Source organism: Phragmites australis, chromosome 2 (assembly GCF_958298935.1).
Source record: "Phragmites australis chromosome 2, lpPhrAust1.1, whole genome shotgun sequence".
NCBI lineage: Eukaryota > Viridiplantae > Streptophyta > Magnoliopsida > Poales > Poaceae > Phragmites > Phragmites australis.
In genome coordinates, this window is record NC_084922.1 from 8,461,640 (window position 1) to 8,488,536 (window position 26,897).

General features: G+C 40.0%; 1 protein-coding gene across 4 annotated transcripts; it reads left to right on the forward strand.

Annotated features, from left to right (window-relative positions):
- Positions 1 to 26,790, forward strand: LOC133897988 (uncharacterized). 4 transcript variants are annotated; one of them, XM_062338823.1, is made up of 27 exons: positions 1 to 195; positions 1,145 to 1,341; positions 1,450 to 3,408; positions 4,191 to 4,266; positions 7,302 to 7,424; positions 8,268 to 8,338; positions 8,405 to 8,511; positions 8,590 to 9,075; positions 9,148 to 9,333; positions 9,483 to 9,776; positions 10,136 to 10,768; positions 11,506 to 11,902; positions 12,014 to 12,156; positions 14,698 to 14,868; positions 15,405 to 15,602; positions 16,291 to 16,851; positions 16,959 to 17,018; positions 17,123 to 17,442; positions 17,552 to 17,978; positions 18,055 to 18,513; positions 21,054 to 21,170; positions 21,281 to 21,402; positions 21,489 to 22,248; positions 22,907 to 23,161; positions 23,263 to 23,445; positions 24,668 to 25,006; positions 25,655 to 26,790. In XM_062338823.1, exons 2-27 carry the CDS (start codon positions 1,194 to 1,196, stop codon positions 26,405 to 26,407), a joined length of 9,348 nt encoding a protein of 3,115 aa, XP_062194807.1. In that variant the 5' UTR covers positions 1 to 195; positions 1,145 to 1,193; the 3' UTR covers positions 26,408 to 26,790. The 4 variants fall into 4 exon arrangements, with proteins under 4 accessions (XP_062194807.1, XP_062194809.1, XP_062194810.1 ...); XM_062338825.1 differs by having other exon boundaries at positions 1,170 to 1,341; XM_062338826.1 differs by having other exon boundaries at positions 1,212 to 1,341.
- The last annotated feature ends 107 nt before the right edge of the window (positions 26,791 to 26,897 follow it).

Below are 26,897 nucleotides of genomic sequence, written 5' to 3' on the forward strand. Positions count from 1 at the left end.
TCCGATGTCGCACGACGAAGCCACCAGCGAAGCGGAGGGGACAACCGCCGCACGGAGACACGAACAGACCCCGCAGCTAGCGAGAGATTCGGGGGGCCTCCGCCGTTTCGCTCGCGGCGATCACCTCGCAACCGCCGCCTCAGCCGCCGCGGCCGTCTCCGTTGCCGGGGAGCGCTCTCCGGCTCGGCCTCCGAGGTGAGTGCGATCCCGCGCGCCAGTGCGTCGCGGTGGGGGCTTAATTCGTGGGAGGGTGGTGGGTTTTGATCGGTGCTGGATCCGTGATCTGCCCCGTTGCGATTTGCTGTTTGGATTGGGCTCGATTGACGTTCGTGGTGCGAGTTCGCGCGCGCGCGCGTTTTGGGATAGTTCCTGTGCAGAAGACTGGTTTCGCCTTTTGCGGTGCGGTTTTGACTCGGGATTCAAAGTTTTGTCGATTAGGCTCGTCTCGAGTAGTGTGCTTGTGTTAACAGCACGATTGCTCCTTTTTGGCAAAAATTTGTGCCAAATTGGGTTTGAACCGAGGAGTTGGTCCGCCTCATGTGTACGTCTTAATTAGGAAACTGTTGCTGCTAGTAGCAGACCCTTTCATCTGCTCATTTCGTACTTTTTAGTTAGATTAAGAAATCTCTAGGCGCTATAAGTTGTTTTCGCTGGGCATCATAGACTTTTTTAGTGTAATTATGCTACCTTGTGCCCCAGTATTTGGTATGCTTCTGGCCACCAGCTCAGTTGCTCATGGGCTAAATACTGTCCATATCAGTTGGGAATTTCACTTGAATATGGGTGTGAATCGTACAGTGTTCTGAGTACTGATGTTGGTGTTCTGTATAGTTCTATATTTATGTTATGTCTGTTTGTTCTCCTAAAGCTAATGTGTACTTCATTGTCATATGTTATATGTTATATGACTTATTATTAGCCCTCACCATGTATTTTTTTTTATTGAGACCCATTTAGTTCTTAATTATTGATTTTATTCCTCAGAATTAAAAAAAAAAAGTCAAGCAAGTTTGCCTTTCTGACCTTTTTAGTGGTTCAATCATTTGGAAGGTCATTTGTTCGGTTGGTACATTCAATAGTGAAGTTCATCCTTTACATATTCTGTCCATTTCTTGGCTAAGTCATTTTATTTCCTTTTTTCAAGCAATGTTCCTTGTTACCATCATTAGCAGGTGAAGAGAAGCATACAAACAATGTCCATATCTTGTCAGGTGGATGATGGGCCTGCTGTAGTACAGTTATGCAGGTGGAAAATGTCACAACACCATCTTAAACTATCGAGATTTCGAGAAGCTTTTATATCTCCAACAAGGTGTCTATTTGGACTGCTTTCAGAGCATGGTGAGGCTTTGTCATGTTCCATTATTCTCAATTATTCTCGTTGGGTATTTTGTTGTTCTGCTCCTTGTATTCTTATTCTGCTGTACTGATTATGGTTTTACAATCCAGGAGATCTTGTCTTGGCAACTGCTGAGGTCAAACCATCACAAGTTGAATCACCTAGTGCTCTCTCAGATACCAGTAGTCAGACAGTCTTTGAGTTATTTTCTTCTATTCCTAGAGTGACGTCTTTAGCATGGGGATGCTGTTCTGATGCTTCTAGTAAGCTTGAGGATCCAATTTTTAATGAACTTCTTGTTGTATCTAGTGATGGTTCTATCACAGTTCATGCCTTCTGTCGTCCTTACAAGAGCACACTAACAATGAATTCCACTTCTGATACCGAAGAGTTACATGGGGAGTGGAAAGAGTGGAGCTCAACTGAGTGTTCAATGTTGGAGGATTGCGATTCAGGTCCAAAAAACTGGTTTCGCTCTTTCCTGACTACAATTACTGCATCTGTTTCTAGTGGTAAATACCAGGCCAGATTTCCCATGAAATCCTTATTACCTCATTCAGCAGAAGTGGTATCGTTTAGCATTTATGACATTACTCTGTCCTTCTTGAAGTTCTGGTACAGCGAATGTCATCCGAAGACTAGGATGGAAACTGATAGTGAATGGCCACAAGGTTTTCTTAGTCCTTTACCTGTAGCTGAAGCATCATGTAGTTGTCCGTGGGAGTGTCTAAAAGTTTTGTCTAGCTCTTCAGGTTATTTGATTGGCTTGGTGCTAACTCTTAATGAATCAGTAACTTGTGGGGCCCATCAATGCAACGTGAAGTGTATTTTGGTTGCTGTTCTTGAGCTACACCAGTGGGGTATACAGTGGAACTTTGTGGCAGATCTTCAGAATGTACATGATAGTGTAGGGCCTAGTCCAAAATGGGTTGATTTCCAGCTTTCAGATATGTTTCTTGCCTGCCTTAATACAGCAGGCTTCGTTGCCATTTGGAATGTGAAAACTGGTGGTCTTACCACATCATTTAGTGTTCTTCAACGGTGCAGAACAGACCTGGAGATGCCTTTGAGGAGCACTATGCCCATTGTAACAAATTTGGATGATGCAAACAGCTCTGTTGGGAATCTTGTTGGAAGAGTGTTTAAGCGGTTAGTTTTGTCATCGTATCCTCTTCTTCTTGCTGTCGAAGATGAGGTTGGATTAGTCTATATGTTCTATGCCGATGACATCTTAAACTTCAAAGCTAATATGCATGAAAACCTTGATCTGCCTGCTATGAATCATTATGGTGATATTTTTTCTGCCTGGGAAGCTGCTGGTCATGAAATCGGGAGTCTATCATTTTGTACTCATCACTTCATCAAAGAAGGGTCACTTAGTCCAGCCAAATTGGTTCCCGAGTTATCAGGGAAAAACAATGTTGGTGTTGTCAGGCCTAGGAAAAAAAGAAAGTGTAGCTGCAATGGAAATCAAGTGGACAACCGGCCAAGTGGTTTTGTCACTACAGCCCAGATGAAAGTTGGGGTATCATATCCTGACGCAGTGACTGCATCTAGTTCCTTACGGAGGGTACTTCTTCCTCCATGCAGATTACAAGATGATATAATTAGCCTGTCTCAGCTTGGACTAACGAGGCTCTTTAAAGGTTCTAATGCAGATGGAAACAAGCATATCAAAATTGTTCATACAGAGTTGCTTATGTATTCATCTTTTCTTGACGAAAGAGATATTAATGGTGGTTTTATGGACAAAATACTTCCATTTGAGAAAGATTTTGCTTTTGTCGGAGATTCTGTTGTTTGCTCCTTCCAGGGATATCTGTATTTGATTACCCAGGATGGCCTTTCTGTGGTCCTTCCGTTAGTTTCTATTTCATCCTTTTCATCTTGCAGTGATGCTATCAAATTTTGGCAACCGGGTTTTGCTAGTGGTAGTACGTGCAATGCTCTGAACTTATTATCAGTGAACAGATCTGAAACAAGGTGGAAAACCTGGCAAATAGAAGTTTTGGATAGAGCTTTGTTGTATGAAGGGCCCACACTAGCAGACAGGCTCTGCTGGGAGAATGGTGTGTTTTCATTCAGTTGGCTATATCTTTTGATTTTTATGTTGTGTAGCACCCTGTTACCTTGTCTGATGGTCCTATTTTAGTATATTAGTTGCCTTCCTATCCTGTGGTCCTGTCTTCACTTTAGTGAACATTTTCACTCATGGATTTATTTTTCATTATCTCTTTCAAATTTGCTACTAATTTCTGATTAACAGAAATTGGTGCATTGGAAAAATATCTCCCAAGAATTCCACATTTTGAAGGTGTGGTTTGATGAGTTAGTTATCTGTGGAGAGAAAAGTGTCAAACTTGCTTTTCTTATTTTTAGCGTATAATCAAATGTTTGTGAGAGAACTTTGTAACAAAGAGGCAAAGATTGTGTTTTAGTTTGGACCCAGTAAATTTCCATGAAGGTATTGTTACCACATGCATACATTATAAGATTTCACATCTGGTTGATACTAGTCACACTGTTATCGGTGGCTGGCATTCAGCATTTGCTTGAATCACGCACTGTTCCAGGTGTTAGTTACACTTGTAAAAACTCCAATAACATGGCTAGTCCCTGAACAATAATGCATATCTTTGAAAAAATCCTTCTAGAGAACTATCCAACAAGCAAGAATATTCTTCCCCTGTCTTTGAGTAATATTTCTCCAGTGATATGGGTATATGTTTGAGGGTCTAGTTTCAGTGCATGGTACAGTGTCCTGATAACTACGTCTTTAATGTTGTGTGCTACAAACACTGTTCTTTAGAAAAGTTATCATGTGCCCTAATGCTGTTTATTGCATTTGCAGGATGGGACGTGAAAGTCTCTAGGTTACGTTGGTTGCAATTGGCCCTACATTACTCAATGATTGGTGATTTAGAGCAGTAAGATCTTGTATTTTGTTGTCCTGAAACTAATCCCTATCATTTATTCATGCTTTTGCTTAAATTTCATATTTCTTACTGAAAGGACAATGATGTCGTCTAGAGAGGAGTGAATAGGTGTTTTTACAAAAAAATCGTCCCCTTTTACCGTTGGCCTAAACTTGCAGCAGAAAATAAACTAATGAATTTTTCACAAATAAATATTTTAGGCTCAACTAGTGCACAATCATCATAAATAAGTGAAAGTTACAATCCTAGGATAACAAGAATTATTCAATTTTAGCAAAAGATATGTAAGAAAAACTCTAACTGAAAATCATGAAAACACTGTTCATCCTGAGTATTTGGATTAATCTGGATACTCTAGGTTGTACAGTATTCGGAACCTCTGGATTGATCCGGAATATCCGGGTTCTATACAGAATGAGCTCGAAACTGATATTAAAGAACGGCTAAAGAGTTCTAGCTCAATCCAAATGACATCGTGTGTTCCAAGTGATGATTCCAAGTAAATCTACGGAGAACCTCAAATACACACGAATAAGTAGATTGAGCAAAATGCACAAATATTAAGCAAAAACACAAGAACAAGGAAACAAGAGAGAAGACACAATGTTTGTTTCCTGAAGTTCGAACACCTCCTCTAGAGGTTCCTACATCTTCGTTGAGGGGCTCGGTCACGCTTGAGCCGGGTCTCTCTCAACCTTTTTCCTCTCCAAGCTCGATCATACTTCAGCTTAGCTTCCACTCTTGATTTCTTCCCTTGCGGAGGCGAAATCGAAGCCTTCATAAACTTCTCGCGGCACACCATAACCTTGGGTGTTCGTTAGCGATGCGGTTAGGAGCTCAAAGCTCCAATAGTAACAAACACGGCGATAAACTTCTTGTCGATGAACTCAAATGCTCAAGAATGGATTTTAGCTCACTTGCACTCAATCTTCTAATCTCTCAACCTAACTCACTTTTCTTCTCAAATATCACACTAAAATGGAGTGGGAGGGAGTTCTTTTGGCTTTGGCTTTGAGTATTTCTTAGGAAGCACCAGCAGCAACCAAAGGAGGGGGTGAGGGGGTATAAATACCCAACCCCCAAAAACTAGTCGTTACACAGCTTTTTGTACTGATCCGGAGTATCCGGACTAACCCGGTCCGGGTTAGCACTAGAATGCATAACCGAGAGCGCTGGCCGGAGCTCATCCCGGAGACTCCGACTAACCCGGAGTATCCGAATCAACTCGGAGTATCCGGGTGAAACATTTAGACCCTAACAGACCACCTGACTCGGAGCTAAATCCGGAGTCTTTGGCCGATTCGGAGTATCCGGATAAACCAAAAAGGCCATAACAGACCACTCGGCTCGGAACCTCACCTAGAGACTTCGGACAACCCAAAGTATCATGGTCAACAGAACTGACACTTAAAAAACGGCGATAACTTTTGATCCCGAAGTCGGATTTCGACGATTTTAGACTATATGGAAAGCTTATTCAGAGGGCTACACATCACAATTGAATTCATGATCCGAAACACATTTGATCAAACTAGGAACACTCTAAAATCCAATTCGGACACTTCCACACTTTTCGACCCGGATTTCTAAAAAGAACTCTCACTTGGATTTGGTTAGAAACTCTTGGGCATTAAGACACGGCAATTAACTCTACGTTGCATTCCTCTTAATAGTGCGGTATACCTATACTCAAATTTAAAGATAAAACTCGTTTGAAACACTTTGAGCCTTTGAATACCTTCAAGTACCGCTTCTTTCATTCAATCTTTGAGGGTTGCCAACTTCCATATAATTTTCACTCAATCTCTTCTCTATTCTTCATATCATTAATGCGAATCATTCATAGCTTCCTATGGCCTCACACGGTCAATTGGTTCAAAGCCTTCACTCGCTTTTCACCACCGTCTTGGTCCTTCGGCGTCAAGCCATTTACTTGCCCTTCACCACGGATGGTCCATCGCAGCTGAGTCTTACTTACCCTTCACCGTCTTGCCGTAGAAAACCACTTTGTATTCGACATATTCAAGGAATTCACTTTATCAAATATGGGGTTCACTTTTGTTCTTCACTTTTGGCATATAGAATATCTCAATTCAACTTATGCCTTCTTATGGAACCTAATCTCAACTCACTCTCAAGTACAAAGCACATGAGTTAGTTCATAAAACTTAATTGACAATATCATACCTTTAATTACTTGATCTCCACAAGTAACTTAGCATTTATACTTATTGTCAATCTTTTTACGCTTCTCCTTCTCCTCATGAGCATCACTATGTATCCCCGAGCATCACTTAGAGCTCATTTATCTTGATGCACATTCAATTTCCCCATTCACCTAGAGTTCATGCATATCTCTTTTACATGTATCACATATGGAACAACCTACTAACAATTCTCAATAAGGTTGTTAGTCTATAGGTATTATCATTAATTACCAAAACCACACATAAGGGTTAGATGCACTTTCAATTACCCCCGAGTACTATTTTTCACACGTTTTGGACTATGTGTACTGTTACTCATTTGATGTGTCTTGATGATTGTGATGTATTATTACTGTAGGTTGGAGTCCGAATACTGGATTTTAAAGTATATTTTAAATATATCATGTAAACTATGTCCATAACCAGATGGATTTGTACATGAATAATGAACTGATTATTCATATTACTTGGACTATTTCGAGATTGATAAGTGATATGGTATTATACAAATGGGATTGAATTTGTATCTTCGTTTTTAGTTTCTGATCATTAGAGGTTTGCCCTCTATACTGCTATCTATTTGGAGATTGATGAATTATGTTGTCTTTTAGGGATGAGTTGAAAGGGTATATGTGTATACTTTCTTCTGGCTTCAAGCAATATGCATTCTTTCTGTTATAAGTAATCAAGTATGCTTTATTGTGTTTTAGTCTATTTAGCTTTCAGTTAGTTCATCGCCTCCTTTTCTTTATTTGAAGAATTATTTGAGTTGATATTATCTTTTGTATGCATGGATATCTAACGCTAGTGAATTGCTAGATCATTGAATATGCTTGCTGAGGTCAATCTTGCAGAAGAAGGTGTTTTGCAACTGCTACTGGCATCTATCCATCGGCTATTATGTAGAACTGGAAGTGATAATGAAGTTGCAGTCTCATCCAAGTATATTTTCTTCCCTGACAACATCTCTATCATGGATAATAAGTTAGGATTCTCTTTTGATAAACAGTTTGTTCGTCGAAACTTGTCGCTCTTTGTCTATGTGTGTGTCTGTTAAGTTGTAATGTGCAAAAAACTTAGTTTGAGGTATATACCTCAGTGAGTAGGTTAGCCCAGAGCAGGAGTATCATTACACGGACTATTGTTCCAGGGATCACCTAAAGATGTTCTTTCACATATAGACAACATCAAACCAAGCTTCACTTCACAAGTTTTTGTTGGATTGTGTTCACTTTAAAAAATATATAAAATCATTCAATTCAATTTTTCATAATCATTACCAGCTGTTTCAGCAAGGAAAAGGAATTTCATGAATTCTAATCCGGGTAAAATTATGGGTAGTGTATTGTTATACAGAAGATTGCAGAAACGTCTAGTGTAGATTCAGTGGACTGAACATGCTCGCATGCATTTTTATTTTTCATCACTGAGTGAACTATATGAGATAAAATTCAGCTTCTCTTTTAACCAGTGTAACATGAGAAGTTTTGACACTTACGGTTCTGCAATGCTTACTTAGTATATAATTTGTTGATCTAGCCTGCTATTCAACATAAAACATGTGCTATAGGGTGCAACAGACTAACAACTATATGCTGTGAACTTGTGATATCCTCAAAACTGCAGTATGATATATTTAGGATAAGCTATAAAAGGCATGGCTTGTATTCTTTGACCTAGTTTTCTGCTTATATTTTTGTGTCCTAGTTTTCTTGGGCTAATGAAGCCTGCAATATGTCATACTTTTAGCTTCATGTAATTTGTAAGCTTACAGTGTAAAAACAGGTTAATGGTTTTAGCCGTCCGCTTTGCAACGAGAATGATCAAATTTTATGGGCTACGGAAGCAAAACATAGGTAAATTTCCTTTTCTTTGTATGATTTTCTTTGTTATATGTGAGATTTATTCTCTTTATGTCTCAGACATGCCAGAGGATTCTGTAAAGCTTCACGAAATGGCTTCCCTTTTGAGGGTAATTAGAAGTATCCAGAGCCGAGTCTCTGCAAAGAACCAGAATTCTGTTCGGATGGTAAAATGATAACCTGCTGCTTATCAAATATTTGTCTTCAAATTATCATTCTTTAATGTCATGCTTACTCTATGGCAGGGAGATGATAAGAACTCACTGAAAATAGGTACAGAAGTATTGCAAAACGATTCGCTTCCAGTTGTTGTAGTGGATGGTGTTTCATCAGGGCCGTTAGGTGGTTTAGATGCTCATGACAGGCAAGAGTCAGCATCTTCTGTGTTTGAGTTGCTTCCTGATAGCAACAGGCTGCTAGCTTTAACGCCAGTTGAACCCTCTTTTAGTGCTTCGAAGTTCCATGATATTGATACTAACCAAGGGACTGCTCAAGTTGGGAGACAAATTATTCAAGGAAATATCAAGGATATGATTAACAGATGGGAAATGAATAACTTTGACCTGAAAACTGTAGTCAGAGAAGCATTGCAGTCCGGTCGCCTTCCTTTGGCAGTTCTTCAGCTGCAGCTTTTGCGGCAGAGGGAATTAGTTTGCAATGAGGATTCAGAAGATGTTTTCTCTGAAGTTCATGAAATAGGAAGATCCATTGTATATGATCTGTTAATGAAGGTAATTTGGTGCCCTTAACTCAGTAATGTATTTGTCTACCAGTTCCTGTTTTCTGACACAAGTACTTTACAGGGTGAAACTGGGTTGGCAGTAGCAACACTAGAAAGACTAGGAGATGATGTAGAGTCAGACCTAAGACAACTTATGCAAGGTACTGTCAGGAGGTCACTTAGACTACAAATTGCTGACGAGATGAAGAAGCGTGGGTACATGAGATCAAATGAGTGGAAGATGCTAGAGACCATATCACTGATTGAGGTTTGATATATACATGCTTTAGCTAATTTGCAAATCCTAATACTGCAATATATCTTATTTTGTATACACTTTCAGCTTAGAGAAAATAAAAATGTTGACATGTTGTTTGTTTTCATACTGATCAACATTTTTTTTCCTCTCTGGAAAAGCGGTTCTATCCAAGCAGCAGCTTCTGGGACACATATCTTGGCAGGGAGAATGTCATTCGTGATTCTGCAAAGATTGTTACACTGCCAGGAGAAGATAAACCAGTATTAGCTCTCCATATTCACCACCACACCCGTATTGAATGTGGTGATGTTGATGGAGCAGTGCTTGGTTCTTGGGTGAACATTAATGATTACACTGATTTTAAGGAGTTATCTGGGAGCAACATTTCTGATGGTTATTGGGCCTGTGCTGCTGTATGGTCTGATGCTTGGGATCAGAGAACTGTGGACCGTGTAAGTCATGACTTGTCTTTTTAACTTATTGATTGGGTAATTGCACCTCATTTGTGATAAAGAACCACGTATTGTAGTTCAGCTAGGAAAGTTGCGAAGGAATTCCATTTGCATTAGCCATACAAATCACTATCAAATCAAGTGAGAAAATTAGAGTTCTTTTTACCTAACTGATTGCTTCATATTTTGACTCATTGCATGCACATTCGATACCACATACAACTATGTACTGTTACAAATACCAAATGCATTTCTCTTCGTTTTGGTCCCCCCCCCCCCCCGCTTGATTTTTTTCAATTATAATATGACTAGATTACTTGTGTTCTTAGGATTTATGATTCTTATGATATGTTCTGTAGATATTACTGGACCAGCCTTATCATACGCACGCTCATGTTCCATGGGAATCTCAGCTCGAATATTTTGTTGCTCATAACGATGTGGGGGAAGTCTGCAAATTATTGGGCATGATTCCCGACAGCGTACTTTTAGAAGGGATTCTTAGAGTGAATGTGGACAGTTCACAAGCCGCTGACAGCACTGTTTCTGATGTAACAGTCCCTGATTACAACATGTACATATGTGACTCAGAAGAGCTCGAACCTGTTTGTATGGAGACACCACATGTGAATGTATTTAGATCCTTGTTGAATCATGAATCAACATCATATATTAGAATGGTAATGCAGCAGGAATTGGCAGAGAAACACATTTTTATGAAAGAGTACTGGCAAAGTACTACTGAAGTTATACCTGTGCTTGCTCGTGCTGGCATGCTTATTAAGGTTGGCCCAAAGAAAGATTGTTCTACGACATTTTGTGCTTCAGAGATGCCAGATGATGCCCATCACCGGGTTCGTGAAGGAGCATTGCATAAATTAGTCATACGTTTCTGTGTGCAATATAACTTGCCGTACCTACTGGACCTCTATCTGGACAATTGTAATCTGGCTTTTGAAAAGGATTGTATCCCTTCACTCATAGATGCCGCGGTAAGTTCTGGTGCAATTCTACTTTATAATACCTGGTATTCAACATTATTCTTTGTATTCTGCCCTGAGACCTCTAGCAGTGGGGAGCTGGCAGTAACCAGCTAGTTGCCAAACAAACTAGAATTTTTTTCTTGGTCAGAACATGGACTTGGTAAATTTGCTATTACATGGTTAGAATTTTTGTGCGTTGAGGATTTTGTGCCAAGTTATGGCTGGTTTGATCCCTTCATTGTTTACATGTAAACACTTTGCTTAAAGTATCCTTTGGAGAAGTATCAGAAGGTTCAAACTTGTCAAATCTCCCAGTTTCACCAGGAACCAGTTGAACCCGGTCTTTTTGGGTTCCTTGCCAACTGGTTGGGTGTCCACTTTCGTTGCAGACTTATCCTATCCGGTGCACCAGAAATTTACAAACCATTGAATGGGAACAATATAGCATTTGCAAACACCATCTCTTTAGCACTTCCTGCCCAGAATTTAATCTGCCAGCAACTAGAGTGGTATACAAAATATTATTGGGCTAGAGAGTTGCCTTGTCTGCTAATACTAGGATCTAGGAACATGCTGATGTTGTTATTGCAGTATTATGTCCAGTAGTGCTACAAGAAATTGGCATGCTGCCTTATATTGTAGCTGTCAGAGATTAAGTTGCTTAACATGTTCCTGTTTATTACTTCCCCAGTTTATTATCAATAGAAGTTAGTCTGACTTGGTTGTTATGTTGGGGAAATTTTCAGGGTGATTGCAGGTGGGCACAATGGTTACTCTTCTCCAGGGTCAAAGGTTACGAGTATGAGGCATCATTCTTTAATGCCCGTTGGAATTTGTCACAGAAAATGATTAATAACAGTAATCTTAGTGCTATTGAGGTAGATGAAATGTTATATACGGTTGATGATATGGCTGAACGAATTGGTGAAATGTCCGCACTAGCTACCTTAATGTATGCTTCAGCACCAATGCAGAAATCCTTATGTACTGGAAGCGTGAACAGAAATCAAGGTTTGTCTTCTCAGTGCACATTAGAGAACCTGGGTCCTTGTCTCCAGCAGTTTCCAACGCTATGGAAGACCCTTCTTTCTGCTTGTTTTGGGCAAGATGGGTATGACTGTTTCAACTATTCTCCAGCTAACGGTGATCAACATAAAACTTCATTCCCTTTTCTTTAGATTTTTTAAGCTCTACTTTTGAGATGTTACCTGTGGATTATTTCTTTTCATAAAAAAATGTGAATTAATTTTCCAGTGTTCGGAAAGTCATCAATTTCAGAGTACTTGCGCTGGCGCTATAACATTTTTTCCTCTTCTGGAGGAGACACTTCATTGTTGCAAATGCTTCCATGTTGGTTTCCAAAGTCCGTTAGAAGATTGATTCAACTATATGAACAGGTTTGTCTTTCTTTTGGAAAGCACGTTTCAGTTAACATTCTGGAATTGGATTCTGATTTGTGTTTTGTTCTGTATAAGGCCCCGTTTGGCACAGGTCCAGATCCGAGATCCATGCTGGATCTGGAGTTTGTATAATAAAATAAAGTTTTTTGTCCGAAATAAAAACCAGATGAATCCATCCACAGTTTCAGATCATAGGTTTCTTGGTGCTGGATATGACCAGCTCCAAAAAATCCAAGATCTGGATCTGTGCCACACAGCCCCTAAGTCAAGTCTTGATTGTGGTTCTACCCCATATGACATAAATTGAGTTTAGGTTTTCACTACGTAAAACTAGACTTTGGAATGCTTAATTATTATCTGAGTAAGTCGAAACTTAACTACCTTTTTGAGACATGTCAGTATTGAAGTTTGAATAGAATAATGATCTATAAGTAATTACTAAGGTTTTTTCTTGGGAAATGTTTCTATTTTATTTAGGAAACATGTCTATTAGCATACCCTAGTACTTTGGTGGATCAGAAAACTGTGTATGTCTTTGATCTTGATTTTGCTCTATGGGGGGCTGAAGCATTTAAGATCCTTATCAAGCTCCTCCAAGAATATAACTATTTTGTTTTTGGATTACAATTATTGACCTGATTTCCCGAGGGTATTGGAACAAAATCCACCATATTGAAACATGTCCTAAGCTAATTAGTAAAAAAGTTTTGGTAAATGCCTCAATGGTAAAATGACTAACCAATTTTTTTATATATCAAATATAAATAAGTTCATATGCTTACATCATGCATGTTTCCTCTAAAATCATATTTAACATTTTAACTGATGTTTATGTTGATATTGGCCATGCAAATTGCTTACAACAACAACAACAACAAAGCCTTTCAGTCCCAAACAAGTTGGGGTAGGCTAGAGATGAAACCCATAAGATTTTGCAAGTCTAGTCATAACTCTGGCACGTGGATAGTTAACTTTCACGCACCCCTGTCCATGGCTAGTTCTTTGGTGATATTCCAGTCTTTCAGATCCCTCTTTACAGACTCCTCCCATGTCAAGTTTAGTCTACCTTGACCTCTCTTGACATTATCCGCACGCTTTATTCTTCCACTATGTACAGGCGCTTCTGAGGGCCTGCGTTGTATATGCCCAAACCATCTCAAACGATGTTGGACAAGCTTCTCTTCAATTGGTGCTACACCAACTCTATCACGTATGTCATCATTCCGAACCTGATCCTTTCTTGTGTGGCCACACATCCATCTCAGCATGCGCATCTCCGCTACACTCAACCGTTGGACATGTTGCCTTTTAGTTGGCCAACATTCTGCGCCATACAACATCACAGGTCTAATTGCCGTCCTATAGAACCTGCCTTTTAGCTTCTGTAGTACTCTCTTATCGCAGAGGACGCCAGAAGCTTGGCGCCACTTCATCCATCCGGCTTTGATTCGATGGCTCACATCTTCATTGATTTCACCATCCTTCTGCAGCATCGACCCCAAATATCGAAAGGTATCCTTCTGAGGTATCACCTGCCCGTCTAGGCAAACCTCATCCTCCTCGTGCTTAGTAGTACTAAAATCGCACCTCATGTACTCAGTTTTAGTTCTACTAAGCATAAAACCCTTCGACTCCAAGGTCTGTCTCCACAGCTCCAACTTTCCATTTACCCCCGTCCAACTATCGTCGACTAGCACCACATCATCTGCAAAGAGCATACACCATGGGATATCACCTTGTATATCCCTTGTGACCTCATCCATCACCAAAGCAAAAAAGATAAGGGCTCAAAGCTGACCCTTGGTGCAATCCTATTCTAATTGGAAAATCATTGGTGTCACAATCGCTTGTCCGAACACTTGTCACAACATTATCGTACATATCCTTGATAAGGGTAATATACTCTGTTAGGACTTTGTGCTTCTCCAAGGCCCACCACATAACAGATTGCTTAAGTGAGTAAATAACTCTAGCTAACACTTTCAAACAATGAGAGTTCTTAAGCCATTAGAAAATTTGATAGTTGCTTTAAGGAATACATTTAGAGCCCAGTGCAAATTCATGTAAAGCTTTCCGCTACAGATGTTGAAAACATATGGATTTTGATTGTGAAGGTTGCCTAAGCAAAGAGGAGACTCCAGCTAACACTTTTATGTATTGTCTAACTTTGCACCAATTTTGACGTGTAGGCGTTCACTAGGTTACATGATTTGTTGTAAATGTTGTCAAAGTGGTTATCCGGCCATGTTCTGAAGGAGAATTGGGACAAGCCTGACAACACAATTTCTCCCCCTTCCATATCTGCAATCCAGTGTATTCTAGTGAGCTTTTAGAAGTGCTATTGTGGTTCAATTGTCAAATTATTGGCTAACCATGAAGGAGACCATAGAAGTATTTGATTTGCCAGACTAATATGACACTTCTAACTTTGTTTTATTTGTGTATATGCACACGTTGATTGTCCATTTGCATTCATAGCACGAATAATCCTTTTCTCTTTCTTTTCCCCTTTTTTGGTTCACCACAATCTATTATCAGGGCCCTTTTGGAATGCAACTGCTATCAAATGTGCCATCCTCTGAAGAGTTATTTACTCACAATGTCACTGATTATATATACAATTCCACTGGATATAGTGAAGCTAATGCACTGTCCTTAGAAGCATCCATCCAAAAAAGTGTCGAGGAAGAACTGTACTCTTCCCTTGAGGTACATTCTCTTGCACATTGCTGGAATTTTTTTCCTTTGTTTTTGTATCTCACATCACCTTCTTTTATCATGTCACTGTTCTCTGTTAAAAATTGAACTCTTTACTCTAGATCATCTTGGATATATGCTAGTATGTGTACTCTAGATCATCTTTACTCCTAAGAGTAAGGCCATGAGGGGGCTTGAACTTCAGCCTAAGCCTACACAAGCTTAAGTCTTAAGCTTCTAGGTGGCTTATCCATGTAGCATAAGCCTGCCTACAATGGACAAACATAATCTTAAAGACTTAAACTCCTCTTTCCCAACCCTTTGGTGAAGCTAATAAATCCTATGAACTTTGGGCTCTTGATTTCTTGTCTCTTAATAGTTTTGTGAAGCTAATAAATCCCATGAACTTTGGGCTCTTGATTTCTTGTCTCTTAATAGTTTTGTGAAGCTAATAAATCCCATGAACTTTGGGCTCTTGATTTCTTGTGTTCTGCTATAGTATTATTATTTCCCCCCCCCTAAACTAGCAATTTCATCATTCCCTTCAGGAGAAAGATGTGAGGGTAGAACATCACTTGCACCGTGGTCGAGCACTAGCTGCTTTCCGGCATCTCCTTGTTAAAAGAGCTTTGCAGTTAAAATCAGCCAATGCACGCCAAGTTATCTCTGCACAGTTTAATGTTCAAGCAGATGTACAATTGATACTTGCTCCTTTAAGTCAAGCTGAACGATCAATTCTTCTATCGGTATGCCCATGTTCCTGACTTGATTTAATATCTAGCAACTACTCATACTGCCAGTATCCACCAAGTTTCTGCATTGCATTTGAATATTTTACTGAATTAAGTTTGAATTAATTGAGTCATCATGAATACATCACTTAAATTTTGTCCATTGAAATATTGAGTTGTCTTTTACATGAGCTAGGGACCACTTAAATTTTGTTCATTGAAATACTGAGTTGCCTTTTACATGAGCTAGGGACTTCCATAATTAAAATAGGGATTGTCATATGGATTTGTCCATAATATATTATCCATTTACAACTTCCATCGGCAGCGCTATTATACACCTAGGGTGTAGAGTAATATTCTACACCCAGTAGTTACTACTGAAAAATGAACTGCGAATTACTGAATCGAAATCACGCTACTACTGAACGTGGTTCACTAGTAGACCTTCAGTAGTCACCGGTCAGAGGTACTACTGAAATTTTGTTCAGTAATCCATTGTGGTGTAGCTACACCTTAGGTGCAGATTAGCACTTGTACTACTTCCATAGTATGTTTTGATAGTTTTACCAGCATATTGCCTCTTGGGGATGCCATGTCCAAAATGTCATAAATCGAAATAGGGGAAGTACTAATTCTTATGCTTTAATTCATTGTATGTGCTTCAGTATCTTATTACTTTTCCGTGCTTTCTCAATACCAGGTAGCTCCACTAGCTATTACAAACTTTGAGGACTCAACTCTAGTTGCTTCCTGCATGTTCCTGTTGGAACTCTGTGGTCTGTGTGCCAACATGCTTCGTTTAGATATTGCTGCACTACGGCGCATCTCTTCCTACTATAAGTCAGTTCAGCAAGATAAACAGTTTGAGCTATCTTCACCAAGGGGCCTGGAGCTCCATGTGCACTCCTATGGATCTGAAGTTGCTCCTGCTCTTGCTAGAGCATTAGCGGAGGATTATGTCCAGTCTGATCATCTGCATGTTTTGGAGCAGACTCAAATCTCTAGGTCTCCCGAGAGGGAACAACCATCACAGCCTCTTATTGCTATTCTGCAGCACCTGGAAAAAGCAAGTTTGCCATCATTAGATGAAGGTAGAACCTGTGGATTTTGGCTTTTGACTGGCGTTGGTGACGCATCTCTTTACCGATCGCAACAGAATGAAGCAAGTCAACATTGGAAATTGGTTACAGAATTCTGTCACACACACCATCTCCCTCTAAGTACAAAATATCTTGCTTTACTGGCCAATGATAATGATTGGGTATTGATGAACTTGTTTCTTGTCTTGGTTACTATGTTATTTATTTATTTTCCCTAGGTTGTTATTTAGTTAAGCCCCCAAATTGATAGTAATTATGCTTTTGGCAGGTTGGTTTTCTAACAGAAGCTCATATAGCTGGATTTCCAATTGAAGTTGTTATTGAAGTGGTAGTTATTCATATTTTATACCGTGTACAATTTTTTACAATAACTTTAGTTGCGAAAAACACTGTACCCATTTATTCTCGCTGTGTCTTGTGTTCACTATTCAGGCAGCCAAAGAGATAAGATATTCAAGATTGAGGACGCATATACTAACAGTTCTAAAAAATATGATGTTCTTTAGAAGGAAATCGTCCAGTAATATACCTTCAGGAAGAAATGATTCATATTTCTTGGCTGTTGATGGCGAGAATCCTATGGAACTTTTCTGCATTCTTGGAGTCTGTGAAAAGCAAAAGAACCCTGGGGAGGCACTCCTGAATAAAGCAAAACAAATGCAGTGGTCTTTGCTAGCCATGATTGCTTCATGCTTTCCGGATGTGACTCCTCTCTCATGCTTAAGTGTTTGGCTTGAGATTACAGCCGCAAGGTAACAACTTGAGTATTGCAGGAATTTGTGATGTTAACAACATTTTTCAAACTTCATTATTGTATTTGTTGTGTAATTTTGTTGCCTTGGCATGTGTTGCCGATTCAAGGGAGATGTCCTTGATCAAGGTGGACGGTATTTCCTTAAAAGTAGCAAGAAATGTTGGATCTGCTGTTGAGGCCACAAATAAATTGCCAAGCACGAGTAGGAATGTTGAATTTCGTTACAACAGGAAGAATCCAAAACGAAGACGATTCCTGGAAGCCTCATCGGAAAGGTTCACATTAGGGCTGGATACCACATGTGGGCCAAATTCTGCCGCAACTTCCAATCCTACAGATATTGATGCTCATCAGGAAAGAGGAAAGCCAATCCATGAAGAAACCATAATTCCAGTTGATATTGATGAAAGGCTTGCATCTTTATCAAGCATGGTAGCTGTGCTTTGTGAACAACAGCTGTTTCTACCATTGCTTAGAGCTTTCGAAATGTTTATGCCTTCCTGCTCCCTTCTTCCCTTCATTCGTTCTCTCCAGGTTTGTAGAAACAGTTCATTTAGTTTACTAATGGTGTGTTCAACTAACTTGAGCATTTTTATATTATTCTTGAAAGGCATTTTCTCAAATGCGTCTACCCGAGGCTTCTGCACATTTGGCATCATTTTCAGCAAGAATAAAAGATGAAGCCTCTCATACTCAACTAAACTCTTCCAAAGAAGCATCAGTTATAGCAGGATGGGTGGCTATTACAGCTGTAAAAGCTGCGGACGCTGTACTCTCAACCTGTCCATCAATTTATGAGAAGAGGTGTTTGCTGCAGTTTCTTGCAGAAGTTGATTTTGCTGATGGTGGCGCTTCATCATCTTACTTTCGTCGAAGATTTTGGAAGATAAATCTGTCTGAACCTTCTGTGTGCAAAGATGGTGATATCTACAAGTGGAATGATTCGATGGATGATGCTTCTCTTTTAACAACATTAGAAAAGGATGGTCAATGGGAGCAAGCTCGCACTTGGGCAAGGCAACTGGAGTTGAGTGGGGAGTCTACTCTTGATCATGTCACAGAATCACAGGTAATTGGTTTCTACCCTGACTTTCTGTATAGTTCATCTATATCTATGCTGCTTATGAAATTACTAGTTTCAACTTTCACACTTGTTCACACCTTCATTTGACACATTCAATCTTAGCCATCTGTTTGATCGTGTAGGTATGATTCATCTATCATTTAATTGTTGTCATTAGCGTTTAAATTTACACAACCATTGTCTTCATACCATTCCAAACCTATTGCATGTGTTGGTTGGCTGAGATGAAATGTCTTCATGCAGTGTCATAATTGCTCTTCATGCCTCAAATTAATGTGAGGTGTGCACACTTATTCTCTTAATACGATTCCTGGGAAGCTCATTACAAGGACAACCACTCCTTTGCCATCCCCTGCTGCATGCCTTGTCCATTGTTCCCATCATACACATTGTCTCCACCAGCAGCATTGTTGCCACCCTCCCTAGGCCTCCCACAGTAGCAGATTGTGAAACAGAAGCTTATTGGATACATATAAGTTATCAGGTAGCAATTATTATTTTACTTCTTAGCAAATTGAAAGGACAATGATGTCACTACATCAGAACTTCCGATTAGCTCTCACTCAGCCAACCGAGAACACCAAGTTCTCAGTAAACCGGACTGTCCGACCCATATTGGAACATCTGACTTACATACCGGAACTTCCAATACTTATAGACACTTGTGCCAACCAAGGCACTAGGGAACTTTCGGAAACACCCATATGATTCTTCCACACATTTAGACAAGTTTAATTACCAGAGATTAAACTAGATGCCACAAGGCACACCACATGTCACAAAGGCCAACAACAACAGAAGTGTTAAATCTAAAACACATTTTAGATACCTCGGACTTGAAAAACGAACTCTCAACACAAATCCATCCCGCACTAAGCACATGGTTTGAGCACTTGACACAACAATCGAGCAACGCTTTCGACAACCTCTCTTGATAGTACATCTATTGATTCTATAACTCGGTCTCCCATCAAACTCCTTAAGACCGGCAAAACTAGAAAACCTATTCTAGTTGTACCTTTGTCTTGAGTAATTCCATCAGACTTGACGAACACATCATCCAAACCCTGACGCTTCTCATAACTCTTCAAGGCTCGTCATCAACTTCTTTTCTCTTGATGACGATGATCATCCTTGTTTCTATCTTGATCTTCACTTGATCTCTGAAAACTTAATGAAGTTCACTTGATTGCTTCCCATGAACCAAGCATGGAAGATTTCACTCTTCACATTATCTTCATTTGGTTCACCACCAAAGCATGAACCGTAAGCATCAAGCACACAAGTTGTCCACTAAGCTTGTCTTAATCTTGCTCTTCCAACTTGGTATATTGAATATATTAATTCAACTCATGTCTTCTTATAGAACCTAACCACAACTCACTTTGAAGCACAAAACACATGGGTTAATCCATAAAACTCGATTGATAATACCATACCTTCAATTACTTAATCTTCATAAGTAACTTAGCTTTCATACTTATTGTCAATTTTTTTGAGCTTCTCATTCTCCTCATGAGCATCACTAAGAGCTCAATGACAATGATGCATTTCTTTTGATTTCATGGCATTCCTTAATGAATCCATGCTTCATCACTTATGCATCTCCTATGGAGCAGTGTTACCTGGACACCTGTGTCCCCTTTTTTTTTTTTGCCGAATCGGACACCCTGAATCCGAGTCAGATTCCGACACCCGTGTCGGATTCCGAGTTGTATTTCGCGTGTCCAAATTTTCTTTACCGAATCAGACACCCGAATCCGAGTCGGATTCTGACACCCGTGTCCGTGTCCAGGTAACACTGCTATGGAATAATCTACTAATAATTCTCAACACAATTGTTAGTCTATAGGTATTGTCATTAACTTACTCGAGCATCACCTAGAGCTCATTTATCTCGATGCATATATCTTTTCCATGCATTGCAAACGACCTACTAACAATTCTTAACAACATTGTTAGTTCATATGTATTGTTATTAATTACCAAAACCACACTTAAGGGCTAGATGAATCTTCACAGACTATAACTATTCTATTTTTGTCCCGACATATGTTTTACGTGCACTATAAATTGTTTTTAGAATTTAGAAAAGATAAACAATTAATGAATATAATCAAAGAACAAGAAACGCCAAATTTACGTGGAAAACACTTGCGGTCTTATACAACAGATGCACAACAAGAGATGATCACTATACTACATTGCCACGGGCGCAGAACGAGGATTTTATGATGAGTCGTCAGCTCAATCCTGTGCAGCTGCATAGTGATATACAAGGGATATGAAATGACTTGAAGTTGTAGAAAGAAACACAATCCGACAAGATACCTTTATCCATACTGTTGGGGGCTTTGCCCCCATACATCTCGGACCTGCCAGTGGGTCAGCCAGTGGGATAGTTCTATCGGGCCTGTGCTCCCACAAACTGTCCTTCCATCACCATTGACCGAGTTTCAATTACATAACATTTTCAGTATAGCCTTCTTATGTTATGCTGACATCCAGCTGCCCAATGTGTGTAGGCAGAAGCCATGGTTGCTGAATGGAAGGAGTTCCTTTGGGATATCCCACAAGAACGTGCAGCCTTGTGGGGTCACTGCCAATCTCTCTTCATGAGATATTCTTTCCCTCCTTTACAGGTATTCTATTCGATAAGTAGAATGCACGAAAAAATTGTATACATCTTCCCTTATCCTTGTAAATTACTAAAATTTGTATGATGCTAATGTCCATTCAACCATATGTGCAGGCTGGATTATTTTTCCTTAAGCATGCTGAGGCTGTAGGAAAAGAGATACCAGCACGAGAGCTTCATGAAATACTACTGCTATCTTTGCAATGGCTAAGTGGAACTATGACGAAATCCTCTCCGTAAGCTTCCTCTTTTTTTATATATTTATGTTCATGTTGTGCTCAGTCATATCTTCCCCTTACAGATTAGCACTTCCTTTTTGCAGGGTCTATCCTCTGCATCTTCTGCGGGAAATTGAGACCAGGGTTTGGCTCCTGGCTGTTGAGTCAGAGAGTCAGTCCAAGGCTGATGGTGAATTTGCAGCTTCTGCTGTTGCTCAGAACATACTTGCTGGCAACAGTACCAGTATTATAGAACAGACTGCCAATGTCATCACAAAAATAGACAGTAATATGTGTTCGCCACGCATCAAAGCTACAGAAAGAAATGGCATAAAGGACAATTTATCATGCCAACAGCATGTGCAACTCTTTGAGTCTAACAGTGAAGCATCAGCAACAACAACAAATAGCACAAGAGCAAAGCGAAGGGTGAAAGCCAATCTACCACTTAGACGAGGTGTCAATGATAGTGTTGAAAGTAGTACAAATAATCCGGATAACAATTCTAACAATTTTCATAGTTCAAAGATTGGCGAACAAGCTAGAAATTTACTCCCTGAAGAGGAGTTTGCAAAGATGGAAGTGTCTTTATCTGGTTGGGAGCAAAATGTTAGGCCTGTAGATATGGAGAAGGCTGTGCTCTCCTTACTGGAATTCGGGAAAATAACTGCTGCTAAGCAACTCCAACAAAAGCTGTCTCCATCATATGTTCCTGAAGAACTTGTCCTCGCTGATGTTGCTTTAATGGTTGCAAATAACAGCAGTAATGGAGAGATCAGTTTGTCGTGCTTTGACACGGAAGCTTTTTCAATATTTCAATCACTCGGAGTAACAAGTAGCAGGGATATGATTGATCCATCACAGGTCTGGTTATTTTGTTGTGTTCTTTTTTTTTTTTTGAGAAGTTTCTATTGGAAAATAGTATGCGCCAAGTGGCAGTATGGATTCATGAGTAATTAAACCTAGATAATGGAAATACGATAATGATATGTCTGCTTGCGATTTTCTTCTCAACAAGGCACAACAAAATGGTTAGCACATGGATAGATATGCTATGTTAGCATTTGCTGAACCTGTGCTGACTGAATGTTGGTCCTACTTTGATCTCACAACTGTATCTTCTGTAGTTCTGTTAAAACGAAGCTGCTTGGTACATCAAAGTAACTCTGATTGCGTTATGAAAAAATACTCGACTGTTAAGTGTAAGGTAGCTACTGCTGTTTTCTGTTTTTTATCAATCTGATATCAGACAAAGAACTTCATTTTTTTTTGTCCGCTTGGGTTAAACAATTCTTGTGAAGTCTGTGAAGTCTCTTATCTGGCCTGGGATTCATAATCGTGGTGCAGTAATTACTAGGCTTAGGGTCTGGTTATTGAATATTGATAACATGTTTCTTATTATTTGTAGTATGAGGTAGTGCTTCAATTTCGAATTAACGATGCATATGAATACTGCTTTTGTCCGTGGCCATCACCGTCCATGTATGTTAAAATTTTGTTAGTAAATGTTGCTTTATCTCAGGCTATGGAGAGACTAGCTATGAAATGTGGTGAGGGCCATGGGCGAGCTCTTATTAGGAGAATAATGGCAGTTATTCGAACTGCTAAAGTATTGGGACTCCCATTTTCCGAAGCATTCGAGAAACAGCCAATTGAACTTCTACAATTGCTTTCCCTGAAAGCTCAGGATTCTTTTGATGAAGCTAAGTTTCTGGTGGAGACACACATCATGCCTGCATCTAGCATTGCAAGAATTCTTGCTGATAATTTTCTAAAGGTATGTTCATTGCTCAGGCTTTATTAGTGTACTTTTTTGGGGAGTGAATATTGCAGTGTTATGTTACATGTCTTGAGTGATATGCTTTCAATCCTTGATAGGGGCTTCTAGCCGCACATCGTGGAGGTTATCTGGATTCCCAAAAGGAAGAAGGTCCTGCACCTCTATTGTGGAGATCAAGTGACTTCTTAAAGTGGGCAAAACTATGCCCCTCAGAACCAGAAATTGGTCATGCTTTGATGCGTTTGGTAATGACTGGCCATGAAGTACCACATGCTTGTGAGGTTGTTTATCTTCCGGTCCTTCGTTCAAATTTTCTTTACCGTTTGCAAGTATTCGCCGTTCCCCTCATTGCACTGGATTTATATTGATGAAGCTGGCTAAAAGGCACCAAATTGTATTGTTATTGCCGTGTTGGTTCATTTGATTTGATGTCCATAAACTGATATCAATTTTATGATAAATATTCATAGGTGCTACCTTTTGACTGGAAGATTACAATGGTAGCAAAGGAATCTTGGGTCACAATTAGAAAGGTTATAGGAATGGAATTAAAGCATATGCTTTTCTGCAGGAAGGATGCTTTCTGTTTTTTGCTGCTTCTGTTAAAGATGTTTCATTAGTGCCAAGAGCACGAATCTAGGCTAAGACAGGGTGTTTGTTGGAGGGGGGGGGGGGGGGGAGCTGTTTCTAGGTGGTACAAGCCAGTTTGCGGTAACCGTTTTTTTCCCAATTGTTTTAAGAAATTCTATTGTGTGGATCGTATCTAAAAAGCACAATATATACACGTGTTCCACCTGGATCAACGGAGGTCAGCTAGGGCCTAAAGCCCAAAATTGACTGAATTTTCAGTTCCCACATGGATGTCTCTTTCCCTAAAACCAGCAGCAACTTCCTGGTCACTGCCGGTTTTTGGACTCTGAGTTACTGCTTGCTGTAGGTGTTTTACCACTAAATATGGCCAAGTATCCATTATTCTTGCTTCTGTCATATTTATTTTGCTATACTCTGAATAAAACCGGTAGGAAAGTTGAATCTTCTCACTAATACAGAAAAATTACTGCACAATGCTAATACTGGGTAGTTTTCGGCTTTTCCATGCTGGTTACGAATCAAGTTGCTAGTCCCAACATTCATTGCAACTTGTGTATCGCTGCCCACACTCTTTCTTTGTTTGAGCCAGTGTGATAGTGAGGCGAAGAATCAAGTTAATTGTCGAAACATTGTATTTTCAATGTGTACAAAAGATAACCCCCCTTGTCAACCTCGCATTATATTTACTCTAGTATTCTATAAGTTGCCTACTTTCATTGTGGATAGCTCAAAGGTATTCTTTTGCAGTGTAGTGATTTGCATGCTCTTCAAACGTGCAGTGATATTATTTGTGTAATCTCGTAGAAACTTCAACAGAAAATATCAAACTTTATCAAGTTCAAGTTGGTTTGAGATTTGAGGATTTTCTGTTTTTTGCCGCCTCTAAATTGTTCATTTGAAATGTCATTGCAGGTTGAACTCCTAATACTGTCGCACCACTTCTACATGTCTTCTTCTTGTCTTGACGGAGTGGATGTTCTCGTCACGTTTGCAGCTAATAGAGTGGACTCATATGTTTTAGAAGGGGATTTTTCTTGTTTAGCTCGCTTGATCACTGGAGTGAGCAATTTCCATTCCTTGAGCTTCATTCTTTCCATCCTTGTAGAGAATGGCCAGTTGGAGTTGCTACTTCAAAAGTACTCTGCCACTGACACAGCCACAGGGACACCTGCATCAGTTCGAGGATTTAGGATGGCTGTTATTGCATCACTGAAACAGTTTAATCCAAATGACGATGATGCTCTCTCTATGGTCTCTCCCTCTCCCCCACCCCCACCTCTGTTACTTCCAAATCTATTTACTAACTACTCAAAGTAGGTCCAAAAACATTTTTAGCACATCGCCACCCAGAATTATTAACCACACATGACCATCAGCATAGACATGTAAAAGGGAGTAAAGAGGAACACTTTTTGTGTCTCTTGTCTACTATATGGTCCTTTGTATCAATATTGGCTGTTGAAGATGAAAGATCATATATATAGGAATGCTAAAGGAAACATTATTTCAGTACCTATTGCTTTGCTGAAGCTTAGTATCTGCTGATTGAGCACATGACATGCCAGTTTGCATTCTTACTGACAAAAAATCCACTAAGCATTGGTAGCTTGTTTTGGCCCCAAAAGCATCTTAGCAAGTACATGAATTAATAAGATAACAGGACCAGAAATTTTGGTCGTGATTCCCATTATCAAGAATAGGGTGAATTCTAAATGTAGGTGCAGATAAGAACTAGAAAGCACCATTGCATAGGGAGTTGTTTCCAACGTTTACCTATGACCTTTTGTTTCCTTCATAGCTTTTTTTTATCTCTCGGCAATTTTACAACTTGTTATTATCATTATGAATGTGAAGGTTCTGTTTCCTTATACTCCTCTACGCCTTCTGTGTCCGATGCAGGTATACAGACACTTTGACATGAAGCACGAGGCTGCTTCTCTCCTTGAGTTGCGCGCAGAGCAATGCATGAACAGCTGGTCATCTCGATATGACAAGGAACGGCAAAATGATGAGCTCCTTGAGGCTATGCATCACTTTGTAGAGACAGCTGAGGTTCTTTCAACAATTGACGCTGGTCAAAGGACACATCGTGCTTGTGCTCGTGCTTCCCTTCTGTCGCTCCAGATCCGGATACCTGATCTTCAGTGGATTGGTCTTTCAGAAACCAATGCCCGCCGGATTTTCGTGGAACAATGGAGGTTCCAGGAGGCCCTTATTGTTGCTGAAGCATACAACATAAATCAGCCTATGGAATGGGCTCCAGTCTTTTGGAATCAAATGCTGAAACCAGATCTAATCGAGCAATTCGTGGCTGAGTTTGTATCCGTGCTGCCCCTACAGCCACCAATGCTCCTCGAGCTTGCAAGATTTTACAGGGCGGAGGTTGCAGCCAGGGGGGAGCAGTCACACTTCTCTGTCTGGCTTTCGCCAGGAGGCTTGCCTGCAGAGTGGGTGAAACATCTTGGTAGATCATTCAGGAGCCTGCTGCGCAGAACGAGGGACATGAGGCTGAGGCTGCAGTTGGCAACTCTTGCCACAGGATTTGGTGACGTCCTTGACATATGCAATAGAGTTTTGGACAAAGTCCCAGAGAATGCTGGTCCGCTGATTCTAAGGAAGGGCCATGGGGGTGCATACCTTCCTCTCATGTAAATCTTTTTCTTTTGATGCATTTGGTTCAAAACTTTTTGACAGTTAGGTGGTCTCGAAAGGCGGATGAATCTCGCGGAGTGAATATGTACTGCATAGGATGGCAAAAAGATTATGTGAGCTTTCTTTGGTCCAGCGTTTGGTGGATACACATCGAGGAATGCATGGGAGACTTTTCGGTCTGTATATACAGCATGTTGAGTGGAAAAGTTGGATACAGCCGACAGAAGTGGGTTTTTACAGCTTCGTTGGTCAGAGGTTTTCCCATGGAGTACAGGTATCCATGATGTTTGATGTTTGTAATTTTCTGGCATACCCAAACATCTAAATTCTGTGAATTTGGTTTGGTTGAAGTCATTTTCTGGTATCTTCGCTGCCAGATGCTATTCCGTATTTTCTTGCTTGTGTTTTTTTGTTAAGTGAGGCACGAGCTGCTTGTCATCGATCACTACCTCGCCTTATATTTGTGGTTCGAATTGGTTTGATTTCCCTT